Raw genomic sequence first — 18,476 nt, 5'->3', positions numbered from 1 at the left:
TGCTGCAGATCATCTCAGGCTGTGTAATTATGTTCGAGAATGTTTCCCAAATGCTTTTTTTGACAGCTTGGTTTTCACAGCCTAGAAAAGAAAGAGAGAAGTATTGACACTTTATGCTGATATATACACTAGATACTATCCATTGAAACTGGACCATTATTTGAATAATAAAGCTTGCATGAGTGACTGAACATGGTAAAAGAGATCCCATTTTGCCTCTGAATGCCTTAGAGGCATTCAATTGATAAACATCTTTATCAATATGGTCTGATAGAGGAACAGTTTCTTATATGTCACAAACAGGGGGATATTTTGTTGTCTTTTATTACCTTGCAGGCAGAGGAAAAGAAAAAGATTGCTGGTTAGGGGTCCTTTTTCTTATTCTTGGGACTGTTATTTTTGAGTCCTTGGAATGGTGTGAAAACCCTGTATCTTTAAGAATTGCTACAGAGTTGTCAGGTGTGATAATGGGTTATGTATGAGGTGAGACCCACTTCAGTCTCTCGGCTGTTGTGCAATCTGGAAGCAGAGGCCAAACAGAGTCCAAAAATAGAATCCAGAATGGCAGCGGCTGCCAGAGGCATTAAAGAAGAAACAAACATACAGCGTTTTCATTGTGCTTAAGACCAGAAGAGATCATTGTGATTACCTAGTCTGACCTCTTGCATTACACAGGCCATAGAACATTGCTCAGTGATTGCTATAGTTAGGATAGATTTTTTTGGTTTGTTTTTAATTGAATTGACACCCAGCTTTAGAAGGACATCCATCTTTGAAGTCTGGAGTGATAAAGAGGCTGCAGTGTTTCTCTGGGAGTTGTCCCAGTGGTTAATCAATGGCAGTGTAAAAGAAGTGCATTCTTATCAGTCTGAATTAGGCTGAGTTCAGCTTCTAGTTACGTATTTCATGAGAGACAAAAAGTCGTCCTGCTGTCCCATGTCTCCCCGTGTATGCTTTTAAGGGCCAGGATAGCTACTAATAGGTGTCATGTTCAGCTAAATTGAATATATTAGTTCTCTCTTTTCAGGATACATTTTGAGTCCTCAAATCATTCTTGTTGCTCTCAAAATTACTTGTGCAGATCAGCTTTTACTGTCTCACTAATCTGTGTATCCCAAAGCAGACTGTTAGCAACAACTCATACTTGGTTCCATATCTGTTCTGGACTAAGAACCAGGGCTTGTGTGACTGAGTCAAAGCACGGCCCTTAAATGGTGATTGCCCACTTGAAGCTAGTTCTAGCTAAGAAACAAACCCATCCCATTTAATTTGTTAACCAGGTTAATCCCTATAATGTCCATATTGTTGTGTAAAGTTAATTTTCATGTTGGAATAGCATGCACTATTAAGGTTTACCAAAATTCTAGGATAATATGTCAATATGGTGTCAGAGACATCAAAGGTTTGTTTGTATTAGATTTGGTCGACAAGAATTATATTCCATAGATTTCAGTGCTGATAGTCAGATTAATTATATTTCTAATTTCTCTTGTTGAAGATGTTTATTTGTTGTTGTTTCCCCTGTTAAGTTTATTCTTGCATGTGCTTGATCACACATTCACATTTTCCCCACTTTGTGATGATATTTGACAAGCTAACAAGGAGCAGACTAGGAAGAGTTCAGCTTGCTTTTTTTCGGTACTTGGGAGTGTACTCAGTCTCATACTGTGAACAGTCTCTCTTGGGTTCTCAGAAGTCTGTGGGTTCCCCCCCATGCTTTTTACTTACTTTCACCAGAGGCAGATCAGTAAAGGAGACAAATGAGATTAACACCTCCCTAAGATAAATGTAGACATAATCTCTATTGCTTGCTTTCAGTGCAGCCACCAAGAGGATAAGCATTGTTGTACACACAATAGGTCAGGCATCAATTGTGGATTTCATTTACATGTCCTGTTTCCTCTTCAAAAGTCCTGATTTTTTTTTTCTGGTGCAGAACACTATTTCAGTGGAGATCCATGCAAGCTACAGTGCCTGAAACCTGAAAAACTCAGTTTGAAAATGATTCGTCAGCACTTTGAACATATTCCCTGACATAAATAATGCATCTGCATGCTCAAAGATGTGAATTAAGAGCAGTGAAAGTACTTGCAGAGTGGAAATGGGTAATACTGTTTCAGAAACAAATGTTACTTTCAGACTGCATAGTGAATTAAGGATAGTAATATCTACAAAAAAGATCACAAAACAGTTTTCAAAAAGGAGTCCCCTTAGAATGAGTGAATAAACAAAATAAAGTTACTGCATTTAAATTCCCAGACTGGTATATTTCAGGAGTTGATTTCAAGAGCACTGTTCATGTGTTGCAGGTTATACAGAGAATATTCTACACAGTCAATCGATCCTGGTCTGGGAAGATCACTCTAACAGAGCTGAGGAAGAGCAACTTCTTGCAAGTATGTTGGTTTCTGCCTGAACAAGATATAGAATGCATCATACCTTTGTTCCTATAGCTGTACACTGTATAGTGAGGGAGCTGTACCTGGGTTGTAGTGAGGTAGGCCAAATGCTCAGTGTCAGGAGTTGTGTCTGAGTTGACATGAGAAGACCAGGGACTGGAGTAGTCAAGAGTGCACTGACAGAAGGTCAAGGGGCAACTGTGCACCTTCTCTGAAGCTACATCAGGCATATTGGCTCTTGGCTCCTGATACAGCCAAAGAGGAAGGGAAGCAAGATGCAGCAGTGCACCTCTGTTAAGTGACTCATTGAGCAGCCAAGAATAGCTGCTGGATTGCCTACAATATGTGGTGGGTAGGACAGCCAATTTCCTGACTCCCAACCGGCAGTCAGCCCACTGACAGTTGGTCAGGCATGTTGTGCTGTGCAATTGCAAGACCATGCATCTCAGGAGCTGATTTCCACTTCTGCAGTAGACTTCTTCAGAAAGGTTGATGAATGAAGCTTAGTTCTTGTTACAATCCCTGTGATGTATCCTTATGTTGGGCAGAGGTTTCAGGATTTGGATCTCTGTTCTCTGTATATTTTGCCCAAAAGAGCACCAGGTTAAAACTGTCTAAGGCTGCTCAACTCCAGCCCAACCTAAAAAGCCAGAAAGTCTTTAGGCTGAAAGGTTAAGGACTCAGCTAAAGCAGTGAGACTTCCCTACTGCATCCTGTTCTCCCTTCTAGATTTAGTGTGTTGTCTTCCTCAAAAGCCTCAAGCGTGAATTTGCGCTCCTCCTCCTTTCAGACGTCTTCTGCCCCACTGATCACATCAGCTAATGAAAAAAATCAGTGCTCCCTTGGATTGTCTCACCCCAGTTCCTCCCTAACCTCTGTTATAAACAAATCCTCTCAACTTATCCTGCATCTTTATTCACTCATTTTCTCCCATTATACACTCTTCCCCTTTCTCTCCTTGCATATCTACTCTGCCTTTCATCTCCTGCAGCAGGGAAGTTCAGCTCTGGGACCATAGTTTCGCTTGGGCAGCTCTTTGCTGCGTGTGTAAATGGCATATTTTGGCATGAGCTATAAAAGAAAAAAATTAGATATTGAAAAACCTCCCCAACTGATTAACATCTGCAAAGAAATGGAGAGCCCCACGAAGAATCTGAAGAGGCTAGTGAGTGATTGATCCAAGGTTTTTAGACTTGAGTGTCAGCAAGTCAGAATAGTGCAGGTCTGGCAGTGCTATCATGTTGTCCCTGCCTGAAACTTTACTGAACCTGGTGGATAGCAGGATGTGAGAGTTTTGTTGAGACTCAGCTGGGTTCCTTGGATGTGGAGATGACTGAAAGGTGACATTGAACTCAGTGCCTACATATAGCACAGCATCTGTTTTTATGGTTATGGATAGAACAGCCATTAAGCCTGCCTGCTTAGAGACGCAACTCCCTGGGAGCTCCTAGGCTGCATTTCACCTCCTCTCTTCTGAGAGGCTGTGAGGGCAGGGGAGGACAGACCTATAGCTCACTTGAGTCTGTTAGCCTTTTCACATTCCTGCAGCCATAATTTCTTAGACTGAAAAGGCTGTCTGGTGTCCCGTGGCCTCAGCACTAGGAGAAAGGCAGGCAGGGAGGTGGCACTGGTAAACATGCAATACCCTCCTGTCGGTGGGAAGGTGGAGTGTAGGGAAGGACAGAGGTAGGTGTGAAATGGGAGTGAAACAAGGACATTGTCACTAAATGTTTTCCAGCAAGACATGTTAACAGGTGTCATGGTTGGAAATCTGTCTAAGCCTCCCAGTTAAACCAGACTAATTCCTGTCAGCGACAGCCCAGGAAAATCGGTGTGATTGGTTTGATCTGCTTGGGATCCATCCCTCCTTCCCCAGTCCAGGCATGAGTCTGGAGCAAGACTTGATTTTGCCCTTCGGGAGCCAGGCAAGTTTGTGTGATGTGTAAAGATATATCTCAGTTCCTGTGGAGAACTGTGGACTTGCTGTTATAAATGGCTCTAAGAGTCTCTGGTGCAGGGCAGAAATGTTTCACAAACAATGGATCCCAGCTGAGACAGCAGTTGTGTTCTTGTTTCTCTGCCTCACTCTTCACTATAGCTGAAAATTAGCACAAATTGTTCACAGGAGGGGCAGAAATACTGTGCATACATATGCTAACCAGGATAGCCAAGCCAGATGCTCTATAAGTGCCTGTTAAGGAATGCAGCAACAAAATCTCCTATAGGGGGGAAAGGCTGCATTTTGGATTAGCTCTCAGAGCTGCGTTCACCCAACTTCCAAAGAGGTTGGAGGACTTCAGCTGCTGAACTGCCTCTTTGTCTAGGTTTAACTTCCCACTTTATTTGTACTCTTTCAGACTCTTGCTCTCTTGGAAGAAGAGGATGACATAAATCAGATCACAGATTATTTCTCCTATGAGCACTTCTATGTTATATACTGTAAATTCTGGGAGCTGGACACTGACCATGATCTTTACATCAGCCAGAAGGATCTGTCTAGGTACAGTGATCAAGGTATGCTGCCTGCAAGCTGTGGTGGGACGAAGGGGATTGCTGAAAATAGAATGTTCCCACTAAAGAGTAAAGCCTAGCTTTAATTTGGTTAATTTGATGCCTCAAAAGAGTTTAAATGGAGTCATCCATCTCTTACACAAATGCTGATTTACAGAGCCAGTTGTAGGGGCTTAGACAGAGAAATGCAGTACACGCTATTTTCTGCATGAGTAGCTAGAGAGGGAGCTTCTGTTGATGCGTGGGTCACTGCCAGAAGGACAAGCTAAAATAATGTCTTGAAACTTGCTTATTATTTACTAAGGGTTTTGCAGGAACTTGGAAGTAGGGACAAGAAGGACAAGCCCATGTGAACTTCAAAGATTGCTGAAGTGCAATCTCGTTATGTGTGAGAGAAATTCTAGAGTCCAGTGAAACTTGGTGAATTTCAGTTTGCAGATGCACTCAGTTTGCAGATGCACTCTGGAGAGTATCACTTGAGTTCAGTGTGGCAATCCTTTCCACAAGTTGAGCAGATGCTATATTTTGAAAGGTTCAAGGGCCACGGATAAGTTAATGGAATACAAATCCACAAAGGGCTAAAAAATCCAAAGGCACTTGTTTTGTATGCATTGTGCTAGATGGAGGCACTCAGGTCAGCTGTTTTTAGGATTATCCATGTTCTGAGAGCATGATATGCCCGTGTGCTTACCTGTTAGGACTCATGATGTAAAGTCTTGGACAAGAGCTTGAGCTATTGACCAGCATGTTTAATCCTGGAGACAAAGCCTTCTTGGATTCTTCCGTGTGGTTGCTCCACTTTTGGGGAAAGTAGGTCTGGGACAGAGAATCAGATTTGGGGAAATGGGATGTTTGGACACAACGTGTGACTGGAGGTGGCAGGAAAGGTGAAGTATGTGGTAAGGTGTTGTAGTGTGTAGGGCTACAGGGATCTGGAGGTGTGACAAGTTGTCAGGCATTGCTGGAGCTCTGGAGATGGGGACAACATTTCATAGGAGCCCAGATCCTAGTGGACTGAAGTAAGGAAGAAGGAAGGGAGTGTGAGAATGACAATGCTGTAGGTATGTGTCAGAGTGGTGTGGTGGCCCATGTGTTCTGAGTGCAGGCATTTATGGGAAGGCCATGGGGGTTCTGGGTGTGTGGTAGTCACAGGGGTCAGGAGCGTTGATGATGGGGCTGGGTGGGGTGAGGATGGAGGAGTGCCTGACTTGGGGTAGGTGATATGGGGGACTTGGTCCCTGCTGGGAGGCTGAAGTGTGGGGATGTAGTATTTGTTGCACAGGAGGCTTGAGAGCAGTGGGTGCTGGGGAGCTAAAGATAGAAGGGGTGCTGTGGGCAGGGTGAAGGGGAGAAGCTGTCAGTGCAGCGGTACAGCAGCCTGTCAGCACTGTGCCAGGGGGATTTGAGGGGTGGTGCAGGTTGGGTCTGCCTGGCTGCTGTGTTCGAAGTGTGCCAGGACTACAGAAGTGATGGAGAACATGTAGAAGGAGCTAAGGTGGGGATCTAAAGGAAGTGTGTCAGCAGGCTTGGAGGGTGAGGTCAGTGTGCAAATCCTACTCAAGACTGGTACTTACTGCTTGGCTGGTGTGTCTCTGCCATAACAATCTATCCCACACGTTTCCTGGCTGGCAAAGCCCTCCCACTCACCTAAAATGATGCTTGTTTTTCATTGTCCTTCCCTGCAGCAGGATTGCCACAGCTTGTGCTCTGCTAAGAAGTGTTTTGTAGGGATTTGATGTGTGATTTCTGCTTGATAACTGAACTTATTTTGCAATACATACTGAAATAGTCTCCTTCTATCAGCAGGATTTGCTTATGTGACAAATCCTACTGCAGCAAAGTAGGAGTAACACTGCCCATGTCCAAGAATCCAGATAACACACAGTTGCCATATTTGTGGGGAAGTGTGGTGTTTGGGAGGATATAAAGGCAGACACGCTGGGAGAACCATCTTTGTTTTTTACAAAATGCTGCTGAACAGAGACCAGTAAAGTGGTTAGACAGGCAATGTAGATACAGCATTCTTTTAGCAATGGGAAATTGCTTTGTGTGGATTCAGCATAAACAACTGATTGTAGTTATTCCTGTGACCTGTAGCTTCATTTCCCCTGTGTTTTCTTTGTTTCCAGCTTTATCAAACAGGATTATTGAGCGAATATTCAGCGGCGCTGTGGTGAGGTGAGGAATAGTGTACTGGTTGGGGATAGAAGTGAAGGGAATTTTTGTCAGGCTGATTAGAAATGCAAGATACCCTCAAAAATCCCCACTGATCAGATTGGTTTCCAACATGGTGCTCCAGTTAGAGCTGCCTGAGAATGGAGTGAGACTTCTGGGTATCTTAAGAAAACAAATTAAAAAAGCCCATAGGATGACCACCTGTGGACCTCATTGTAGAACAAGCTGGGCATAGCTGGAGGGAACATGCAAGCACTATGTGTTTATGCCCCACAGTGGCACAGGGGTAGCTGGAGAACTCTGCTTTAAAGTCTCCAAAAAATAAAACAGCCCAGCACTTGTTGTGGGAGGGAATGTGGTAGATGAGTCTCAGCGCTGCAGTGACAGCAAGGCAGCAAATGCTGTGCCTGTGGGGAAGGGCACAGGGAGTGGTGCTGGGGAGTGCAGGGAGTACAGGCTAAATGGGTGATGATGCCCCATTTTCTTTCACCAATTATTTGGGGCTTTTGAAAAACATTTGATAACATTCTGAGTATTTAGGAGCCTGGTGGTTTGTTTTTGGGTTTGTTTTTTTTTCTCATGTGTCTTCCAGAGGCAATGAAGTTCAAAAGGAAGGCCGCATGAGTTACGCCGATTTTGTGTGGCTCCTGATTTCGGAGGAAGACAAAAGGAGTGCTACAAGGTCTGACTGTTTTCTGTGTCTTAGTGGAAGTATTGAGATGAGCAGATAAGATGATAGAAACTTCTGTGACTACCGCTTTTCTACAAGAGACGGCAGCTTGCATTCCAGTGATTATTAGGAGGAAAGCAACTTACTGTCAATGTTTGGTCAAATCATTTGCCTTTCTTGAGGAGAAATTGTGTAGAAGCAGAGTTTTCTTGTAATGTTAAATGTCTTGGTAGTCATCAATGCCTTTAGTTACCCCATGCCATGTACTGGCTCTGGGGGTAAACCTATGAGATGTTTGCAGCAGATAGGCATGTTCCCTTCATGCACATAACAAGTGCCTAAGAAGGGTTTGTAGGGAAACTTCACTGTGTCACTTTGTAAAACCTGCCTGTGTGTCTGGTTTGTACAGCCAGTGGGAGGCTATTGTGCAGAGCTGAACTAGATCTGCATGCAATTATTAGGACAGGGAACCTTATCAGTAAAAATGAGAAGAATAATTCATAAATCCAGGGTTGGACTATCCAGAGGTGAAGGGATGATGTAGAGTGTAACTGCCTGAAAGCATTGCCTTCTGTATAAAGGAGTAGAGGAAATAAGTGCATACCATGCCTGCCTCATCATTCACCAGGGTCCCTCAGGGACAGCCAGTGTCCTGGGTTCAGAGTTGGTTGTATTTGGCCAACTTTGGCTGCTGAATCAGACAGGGACACTCTAACCTGTGTGAGCCAGTTGAGCTGCAGCACAGTGGACACTTGTTACAGCTACCAGGTGAAAGAGGTCATGAGCATGGCTGTGCTCACAAGCCACCTAGGAGACTAACAGGAGGCGCTCTTGAGTGCTAGCCTGTGCCCTGATTCTTCCCAAAGGGTATTTTCATCCCTGCTTTTATGCCAGCCTTTGGGCAGAAGAGCATTAGAGGATGGGGGAAGGGGAATGTGCATTGCTGCAATCTGTGCTGTTTGGATTTCCTAGTGCAGTCTTGCGCTTTCACTAGTCCTGTCTCTTTTTCCTAGCATTGAGTACTGGTTTCGGTGCATGGACCTGGATGGGGATGGAGTGCTCTCCATGTATGAACTGGAGTACTTTTATGAGGAGCAGTGTGAGAGGATGGAAGTGATGGGCATAGAACCACTGCCATTTCATGACTTGCTGTGTCAGATGCTTGATCTCGTTAAGCCAGAGAGGGAAGGTAAGTTCTGCTTAAGAGGAGTTTCCATCCTTTTTGATCTATGGTGGATTGAGAAAGTAATGTCACTGTGAAACCCATCTATAGGTAGAGCCTTGTGTTAGAATCACAGGGCTGAAATTACTGCACAAGGTAAAAGTCTGAACAGCGGCTATTGTGCCATAATGTTATGCATCAGGAGGTTTGAAATACTAGAACAAGAGACCTTGTGAATTAACTTGCTGGAACTGGAGCAACAAGTCTTTTATATTCCAGCTGTGGGATGTGCTGACAGTCTAGATTATGAAACTGGACCATCCCCATTCACATTCTTTCATATTTTATATGAATGTGAAAGATCTCCATATGTTTGTGAGATTTAAGCCTAATAAACGTACCCATTTATTGAATAATGTTAAAATCCTTGACTGACTTGGGAAGAAATTTTGTAATATTGTAGCATACTGGTGTTATAATTAGAACTTTGATAAGACTGACAAGGAACAGGTCCAGCCTCTCACTAAGAACTCAGCACAATACTGTGGGGTTTTTTTCTGCAGGAAGAGTAACCCTGCGAGACCTGAAGAGGTGCAGAATGGCTCATGTATTCTACAACACCTTCTTTAATTTAGAGAAATATCTGGACAATGAACAGAGGGATCCCTTTGCAGTGCAAAAGGTATAAGTCACCTTTATTTCTAAATCCAGGCCTTCTCAAACCCGTCTTTGGAATGCAACTGGACGTAGGGAAAATCCAACTGAATATAAGAAAACCTTTTTCACAAATAGGGTGGTCAAACGCTGGAACAGGTTGCCCAGAGAGGTTGTGCAGCTTCTATTCTTGGAAGTTTTCAAGATGTGACTGGACAAAGCTTTGAGCCCCATGATCTGACCTGATAGCAAACCCTGATTTGAGCAGTGGCTGGGACTAAAGATCTCCTGGGTCTCTTCCAACACAAATTATACTGCTATTCTATGATGCGGTTGCCATCACTGATCCTACTACACCAGCGCTGGCAGTGCAGTGTGTGATTCTAGAGAGAATGACTGGAGCCTGCTGAGTTGCGCTGATTCAGCAGGCTGAAAGAGGGGGGCTCAGCTGCACTAGAAGGGAACCTGGTTCGCTCAGTTTAGAAAGGAGCTGTGAGATTCTAAACTTGAGATCCCATTTGTCTCTTCCTGTCTCCTGCACAGCTGCAGTCATAAATAAGTAGGCTACATGTGAAGATTTATTAAACATCCGGGTTGGGGTCTGATCCTTAAAACAGCACTAGCAATTTTCCCATAGCCTAAACAGAACCAAAGAGACAGACCTTCTTTACAACGCAGGGGCCAAGGCAGATGAGATGCCAACTCCGTGATCAGGCCACACATGCGGTAGACTAGATAGAAGGTTTGGATATTGCAGATTGTGCCTGGTTATCAGCCTGGCTGCGCTGTCATTCACCATCCTCTCTTCCAAAGCAGAGAAAACACAGGAGGAGATTGTGGCTTTTGTATTTTGCAGTCGTTGCTCACCACTAACTGTGGGATGTTCAGAGACTTGAGTTTTGTCAGCTGTTGGTGTAAAGTGCCTCACCCCTGGCTCCCCCTGCACATTCAGTGAAACCAGATGTGTCTACAGCTTAAAGACTATCTCCCAGAAGCCTCTTATCTGGTCAAAGTACAGTAAAGTGGTGGGCATGCCAAAAGCAACTCTGGTTCCCTCCCAGCTGTTCCCACATAACTTGTAAGAGGAACTCTGTGGTTCCATGATTCAAGGCTTAAATGTATCCCAGTCCAGAACCACCCTACCTTTTTTTTGTTTATTTATTTAAACTGGATCATCATAAGAGCAGTCAAGTGGGGCCAGGGGGGATAACTTATTTTCTCTGTCTTATAGTAAATGGCAGAGGGCCAAATGTTTATTAGGATATTATTCTGTAACCTTCCCTCAAACTTGCCCAAACTTAGCAAACTATGAAGAGTTCCTCAAAAGATCAGTTATAATTAACATTTAATTAAAGATTTTAAATCATTAAGTTCTTTAACCAGTGACAAAGTGCACAGATGCGGGGCTTGCTGAGCTAGAGCAAAGAAAATGTGCAGTTAATAATGTTCAGCATTTCTGAAATGAAGCAGGCTCAGTTTGTTGGCAGCTCAGGTCACGCTGAGCTTTATAGACTAAGGAATGTATTTTTTCATAGTCATTTATGTGCAGATGTTAAAATAGTTTAACATAATTGTGAATCTTTCAGTTAAGGCAATTTTTGACTAGCTGTTTCTATACAGTTGCTTACTATTCCTAGAATTGCTGTTTCACATGTTTAGACCTATTGTAAACGGCTGTAGAGAGGTATGGACATAATGTGCTTGACTGTCTGATCTCTTTAGGACATTGAAAATGACAGCCCTGAACCCTCTGACTGGGACAGATATGCCGCTGAAGAGTACGAGATTCTTGTGGCTGAGGAATCTGGGAACGAACAGTTACAAGAAGGGTAAGGATAGGCATTGCACTGCCCTGGGGACACACTATTTGGCTCCAGCTGAGGTTTAGTAGGAGCATGTGGATGCCACTTTTAACAGAGGTAGTGGATTAGCGAACTTACGGTTTGGACTCAACACTGGAGCATGTGAAGCCTGAAACAGTTGCTCCAAAAGGCAGTATTGGTGTATTTGTCACAATGGGCTTCTTTGTGGGCAGCCATTTGAATCAGCTACACATGCTGCAGTAATGAAGATAGCTGGGGAAAAAGGACAAAGCCTTTTTCTTTTGGCAACCATACAAAAAAAGAGATCGAATGACTTTTGCTAGTCTTGGCCATGCATTGACTATGTCACACTATCATAGATTAGAAGCTGTAGCTCTGTTACATTTATTATACCTAGCAGAGACTTTCTTTAGTCAAATAATTTTACTTTCTGCCAAACTTTATGCCTATTAGTCTGTGCTCTTCATAAGCTGTGTTTCAATATTTTCATTTGTTTACTAAGTTTGTTGAGACTTTTTCTTTAAAACACTGTTGGTTTCTGCAATACCTACACTCATTTTTGCAGCCTTCTATAAAATTACGGACAGACACTCCAGCTATCCTTAGAGTCAATGAATTTAGGCAGAGCAGTTGCTCCAGAACCTCTCTGTGTGCAAGGGCTTCCTGCAGAGACTCCTAATGGAGACTCAGTATAATTATCTTTTAGATTTGTGTCTGTGTTAGTACCTTCTTGAGACTATTTCTCTGGAAGACTCCAGGTTAATACAACAAACATCCAAAGAATGCTTACCCCTTGTTAATCTTGCATGATTCAGGATTTCATCCATTCTTGAACAGTATTTGTAGAGCCATTAAAGTAAGAGTACTGAGAAGATTGCATAATTTTCAAAACTTCCCACACTGGAAATTGCTTGGGATAACAGTAGCACCTACTAATTAGCCACAGAGATTTGCAAAGCTATTGAGAGCTATGTTTCCCTCTCTCCCTGTGATGTGCATCCAAACAGCTATGGGCTTTTCCCTCATCTCCTTTGAGCTGCCTTGCCTTTTTGTGGCCTTCACAATGGAAGATGAGGTAACACAAGATGGAAGATAAAACTGCTGTATTCCCTGCAACTGCTTTGCAACACCTGTGTCCTCAGCACAGAAAAGAAATAGGAGTCTGCCATAAAAGTTTTGCAGGACTATGAATCCCAAAACTCACCAAAAACAGAGGAAAAGTGGCAGGTGATGTCAGATTTTTGAAGTCTCTCTGAAACAGCTCTGTGTCTTCCTGTAAAGAGCATGTCAGCAACCTTGCTGCTTGCTTTTAAGAGCCCCTGAAAAGCTCTGTAGTCATGGCAGCAGGATTAGATCTCATTTGTGGAGCATAGCAACAGACCACGAAGGAAAAAAGGAAGGCAAAAAGAAAAACAAAGAGCTGGATGCCCAGACAAATTTGCCAGAAACAGGCATTGAGTTTTTGCACATACATTATTTCTGCTGTCCTTTGAGGATGACAGAAAGAGGGAGTGGGGACAAAACCAAGACAATTTATGAGCTCTATGAGAGACTGGAAGATTTTTGGCTACGTTAGCTGGCAGAATCTGAAATCTGGTATTTGTCTTATTAATACATTTGAAAATAGCCATCATTCAGCTATCGCAGATGAATTAGTAAGTGTGTACCACATTTGTGACTTAGCCCTGTCCATAGCTTCTCTGGATGGAAGGTTTCTAAAACCAGTCAAGTGTCTGTCTGGCTGTCTGCAGGCTTGCCCATGAGAGCGCACTGCTCCTGGAAGAGGAATCTCATCAAGACATAGTGGATACTCAGAGTGACTTCAAGGATGCTGTGACTCTATTGAGAGCTACAATGACCAAAAATAAGAGAAAGGCGTTGTCTTGCTCAAGAAGCGTCATGTTTCACTGGAAGCTTAAGCTGATCTGAACACTTCTCAGCCATGCTCTGCTTTATACATCTATCTGTGTATGAGATTCAATGAAGAGAGTCTGTTTCCTGGTGAATGCATACACACATTGTTGTTAGAAGGCAGATCCAATAGTTGAATCTGACCAACACAAGCTCTTAATGCAGCTGTAAGCATTGGTTTTGCAGAAATCCTTTTTTGCAGTCCAGGCTTTGGCCTGCCTGGCAGAAGCGGGCACTGCTTTGTTCACTGTTCCAGAAACCAGTTTCAGCCAGCTGATGTACATGGAAGCCACAATTGCCTTCATGGAAAGAGATCTTTCTCCATAGGAGGGGAAATAAGGAGGAAGAGGCCATCTTTTATCAGCTGCTGATAAGAAGGCATCCCCTTCACCTGAGCAACAAGGAGCAAGGGCACAATGCAGAGCAGTCCTGCTCAGAGGTGGATAGGTGGGACAAATACACAGGATCAGATGATGTTGGTTTAGGCAGGTTTAGACCATTTTTCTTGTCTCCCTCAAGTTGGCTGATGGCTCAGTTGCTCACTTTCATGAACCCAGCAGCATAAGGAAGGGAAAGGGGGAAGAAGAATATCGCTGAACCACCCAGTGACAAAATGTGTGTGTTTGCCAGAAGGAAGGACAAAGAATTTCCTTGAGTAATTTGTCTTCTCTGAACAAGCTAGAGTTGCCATGGTTGAGTCTTGAGGAATGGGTGTTTAATCTACATGAGCCCATATGTGTATTTATGGGACTGTGAAGTTTTGAAACTGGCCTGGAAGGAGAGGAGGTGATTATCTTTAGTGCTAATCTTGTGGAAAAGCTGTCCCTTGGATGCTTCCTAGCCATGAAGGTGGAAAGCATTTTTTCCAAGATGGGAAAGGCAGGCACTGTTGAGCCTTAAAGAGCAAAAGACTGAAGTGGAAAAGTAACTCACATAGGAAAGGACAATGGGAAGCCCCTTTTGAAGAAGGCATGAGGTGGTTTAGTCCAGAAGCAAAAGGCACCGGAAAAAAAATTATAATGGAGCTCCAAGTGCTGGTGAATGTGCAAGGTAGATAAACAATACAGGAAAAAAGTCACATTCCACTTAGAGGAGAAAAGGGAAGAAGGCTAACAGAAATGTGCATGGGCCATGCAGACTCCCGACACGTACTGCTTAAGGAAAGTGTGCATATTGTGTACTTTCTGGTATCCTTGCATGCATGATCAGAACAGTTACTGGTGTAGGATCCAGACCATTGTTTCCCTTCTCCCACTTATGCAAGGATCCAGAAGGTGGCAGAATTACTAAGCAGGTGCTTTCCTTTATGGAAGAGAAGATGAAAATGTTGTCCAGGAAGATCTCTGTGCTGTTTGTCTCTTCTTCACATAGGGATCACCAGACTATAGCACAGAATCCTCCCCACAGCAGGACTTACATACTGACAGGCTCCCAAGGATTCACTGTGCCTGCATATGGGTTAGTGAAGGGAAAAACAGCACAAGAAGTGGTAGACAATTCTTTCTTGGCACCATCCGTGCTGGGGTATCAAAGGAGTTAACCTTTTTGCAGCACAGTTTATCACTGAACAAACTAAAGCTATTCCTGTACTTGCCATTGGAACACCTGCTGCAACATTTCCTTCATAAGCAGCATTGCTTTCAGAACAAAAGGAAGAATTGGAATTTCTTGGGAGCCCTGAGAAACTAACCTGTAGTGTGCTGAGACTGAAGGGAGAACATCTCAAAAACGTCATTTCTGAGGAATAGAAATGGGCTGAGAGCCCCGAAGTGATATCCTCTGCTGCAGAGCACAGAACCCAACCAGCCCGAATAGTGCAACTGGCTGGAGCTGAGAATTCACAGCCAAACCTCCCCAGGCCATAAATGCTAACACCTGGATATTAAACTTCAAACCAAGTGAGAGAGGAACATGACAGCATGGCCACAATTGTTCTGTGGCTGTCAAAACATATCCTAAGCCAAAGACGCTTTGGAAACCAGGTGTTTCTGAGCAAGTCTGAGCAAGCCAAATCTCCTCTAGGGCCTGGATGACTTCATTTCTGCACTGAACTATTAAGGCTACTGTGAGCTACTGACAATTGTTACTGAAACTGGATTCAAATTTTATAATGCTGAACATGAGTGAAAAGTTGTTTTGGAACTTACAAATGAGGATGGATGGGAGCACAGTTCTGTCAGCTGTCAGAATACTGATTACTACAGCACTGTTTTCAATGCCTTATAAATATCCTCCTCGAGGTTAACATCTTGCATGCTACTGTATTTTAGCCAGCTGCTTTAGTAGCCACTGAAATAACTTACCCGAAAGTGCTCTCACCAAAATATGGCTTTTAAAGACATACCTTTTATCTTTGCAGATCATTTGAAGAAGACTATGACACAGATGAAGTCTTATCTCCCCCTGAAACTGGAGACAAGTCAGACAAACTAGTTATCTCAGATCTCTCAGCGTAGAGAAATGGAAGACATTTAATCAGTATCTTTCAAACTGGATAGCATTCAGTCCCAAGACATTTAGGGTTTTTTCTTAAATCCGTCATTGGAGCAATGTGCTTTATTTTGTACACTGTAACTTGAGAACCCTTTTTCTCCTCCTGTGTAATTGCAATAAGGTAATTTCTATAAAAAGGCTTTTTACAATGTGTTATCGTGCACGCTCATTAAAAATGGTGATTGCACCTTGTTTCGTTTATATATAAATTCTGTTACGTCCCCAGATGTGCAATAAATGCCAGCATCTAATGGTTAATTGTAACAACTGCATGCAACATCTACAGTGGTCGTTTCTCAGTCAGTTCAGTCCTGTGCCATTCTGTCCCCTTGACTTTATACCAGGAGTGACAAAAGAGCTGCCAAATTAACTTAATTTAAATGTATGTCTAGAAATCTTTTAAAATGCAAGTCACAATGAAGTTCTCTTTTTTGCTTAGTGTCCTGGAAACCAAGGCAACATGCCTGCACATGGGGAGAGTGAAGTCCCCTTTTGCGCTTTAAACCACAAGCTCGTACAGTTGATACTGGACATATTTTATTTGTATGAATTTGTGGACAGTTAAAGCACCACATAATGTAATGTTTTGCTAAGAATTTGATATATAGTTAACATTTCTACATATTCTCCTGTGCATAAGTTAATCTTCCTCAGGCTAGTGTTTTGTCTCTGTAGAAGTATTTTCTAGCGTGTTTACCAAAGATGACATATATGCTGTTCAGCTGGTGTGTTGAAACTGCCGTGTCTTGTGTGCACCAGTTCTACCCATTTCCTGTGTTCTTCCCTTCTATTGTATTGCTAACCTGTAGCCTTCTCCAAGAGGCTAAGCTGAGATAATGAAGAAAAAACCCAATCCTAACCTAGTTTGCTAAACTTCTGTTACCAGAGGGATCCTTTAACTGGTAAAGGAATTAGTCTGAAATACTGCCAAAAATTTGTTTTCCACCCATGAAGTAGGCCCCAGTCTCAGAGAGGAAACACTGTAACTAATGAATTCTTGCTTTAAGTGTAAAATTAAACTGACTTTCCCCATAGAATCGCAACAGGTGTCTCTAGTAATAGCACATGCTCTGCTGCTAGAGCTGTTCCTCCTTGCTTAGTAGCTGTCTGTGATTCAGCACAGAGGTGATTGTAACAGATTCTTACCAGTCCACAATTTTAGCCATCGTAGATACACAAATAGATCTGGTACTTACCTTCTCCAACTTGGACAGGTTTCAGCTGTCATATTTTATTTCAACTATTGTAATTGTGCCCAAATATGTAATGCTTGGTGGGCATGTATATACTGTATTTCCTCTTACCTCACTGTAAGAATATCAAACCATGCCTCCTCAGGACATCCCTGTGTGAATTCCTGCCAGAATACCTGGGAGACAACTGCCAATGCCAGGCTCAGATCTCCAAGCAGGCACCTCCTTGCCTGCACTAAAGGCGCAGAACCCACCCAGTTAATAGGTGACTTGTATATACACACACACACACACTGGTAGCCTGGTGTATTTTGTACATACAGATGCTAGCACAATGGAACATTAATCCCTAGATGATACCTTTAAGTGCTACTGTTAATAACCAAATAAGTAATTGGCTGATCGCTACAATGCAGCTTCAACTTTTCCAGGAGCCTTTGAAGTGTAACACCTGCCTCCCGATGCCCAGGTGGGATATACTGCTGCCTTGTTGAGGTTAGTAACTCTCTCCTCAGGATGAAAATCTGAAAGAGAGGAAGTTTTCAGTTATACCGGCCTTGGAGATTTATTCTCTTTTTCTTGAACAAAGCTGCTGTTTTATCCAGAGGCATATACAGACTCCAGGATCCTGGATTTGATATTTGGGAAACTTCTGGATGCCCAGGTTATTAGCAAGGGCACTGCAAGGTAACTTCCATTCCATAGTAAAAGATGTAAGCAGGGAACACTCTAACCAAGCCAGGATAAGCCACTATGAACGCAACAAGCACACAAGAGCGGCTCTGTCCAACACCAGGGTGTTTGAATCGCATCTCCATCATCACTATAACCCTGAGGGGAAAAGCTTTACTGGGGATGATTCCACAAAGGCCCAAATACAGAAGAAACTAGGAAATGATTGCAGAAATGAACATAGGATGGAAGTCACACAATCACTAATTGTAACCAGTTCCGTCCACTTTTTACCTGAAAGAACATAGGCAAAGCAGTTCACCTCTTTTGTTCACTATCTAGGTCCAGAGTGGTCTTTTACTTTGATAAAATTTTACATCTCTCCAAAGGCAGATTCCTCAAAGGAACAATAAGAACCTGACCCCATTCTAGGCTGAAACTGAACCTTCATGTTACTTCAGCATTGCTAGCTTTTAACTCCATAAGCAGCAGTACTGGAATGTCCAGTTTGTCAATTATGTAAAGTCTCATTCCAGAATAACTTAGTGATTGTCTCTTTAAGGTTTTAACCTGGGATACCCTGGCACCTTCAAGAAAAGAAGCTTTCCTAGCACAGTACAGAATAATGTAATAATTCAGGTTGGAAGGGACCTCTGTAGGTCTCTATTCCACCTCCTCACTCAAAAGCAGGCCAGCTTCAAAGTTAGAGCAAGTTTCTCAGGACCTCATCCAGCTGAGTTTTGAAAAATCTCCATAGATGGTGATTCTACAACCTCTCTAGGTATTACATTTCCTCCTCCTCCTCCCTATGGG

The 18,476-nt window shown here is 43.0% G+C and overlaps 1 protein-coding gene across 7 annotated transcripts in view; it reads left to right on the top strand.

Moving 5' to 3' along the window:
• The window catches only part of PPP2R3A (protein phosphatase 2 regulatory subunit B''alpha), a 57,546-nt gene extending 41,556 nt beyond the window's left edge, over window positions 1-15,990 (top strand). For all 7 annotated transcript variants that reach the window (XM_076341730.1, XM_076341732.1, XM_076341734.1 and 4 more), the window contains 8 exons: window positions 2,310-2,396; window positions 4,757-4,913; window positions 7,040-7,088; window positions 7,678-7,767; window positions 8,769-8,944; window positions 9,481-9,599; window positions 11,294-11,400; window positions 15,665-15,990. In XM_076341730.1, coding sequence (XP_076197845.1) covers window positions 2,310-2,396; window positions 4,757-4,913; window positions 7,040-7,088; window positions 7,678-7,767; window positions 8,769-8,944; window positions 9,481-9,599; window positions 11,294-11,400; window positions 15,665-15,761 — 882 coding nt within the window. In that variant the 3' untranslated portion in view covers window positions 15,762-15,990. The remainder of the gene's footprint in view (window positions 1-2,309; window positions 2,397-4,756; window positions 4,914-7,039; window positions 7,089-7,677; window positions 7,768-8,768; window positions 8,945-9,480; window positions 9,600-11,293; window positions 11,401-15,664) is intronic.
• The last annotated feature ends 2,486 nt before the right edge of the window (window positions 15,991-18,476 follow it).

The sequence above is a fragment of the Aptenodytes patagonicus genome, chromosome 6 (genome assembly GCF_965638725.1).
Source record: "Aptenodytes patagonicus chromosome 6, bAptPat1.pri.cur, whole genome shotgun sequence".
In the NCBI taxonomy this organism is placed as follows: Eukaryota; Metazoa; Chordata; class Aves; order Sphenisciformes; family Spheniscidae; genus Aptenodytes; species Aptenodytes patagonicus.
Note: the sequence above shows the minus strand (reverse complement) of the source record. Positions and strands in the feature narration are given on the sequence as shown.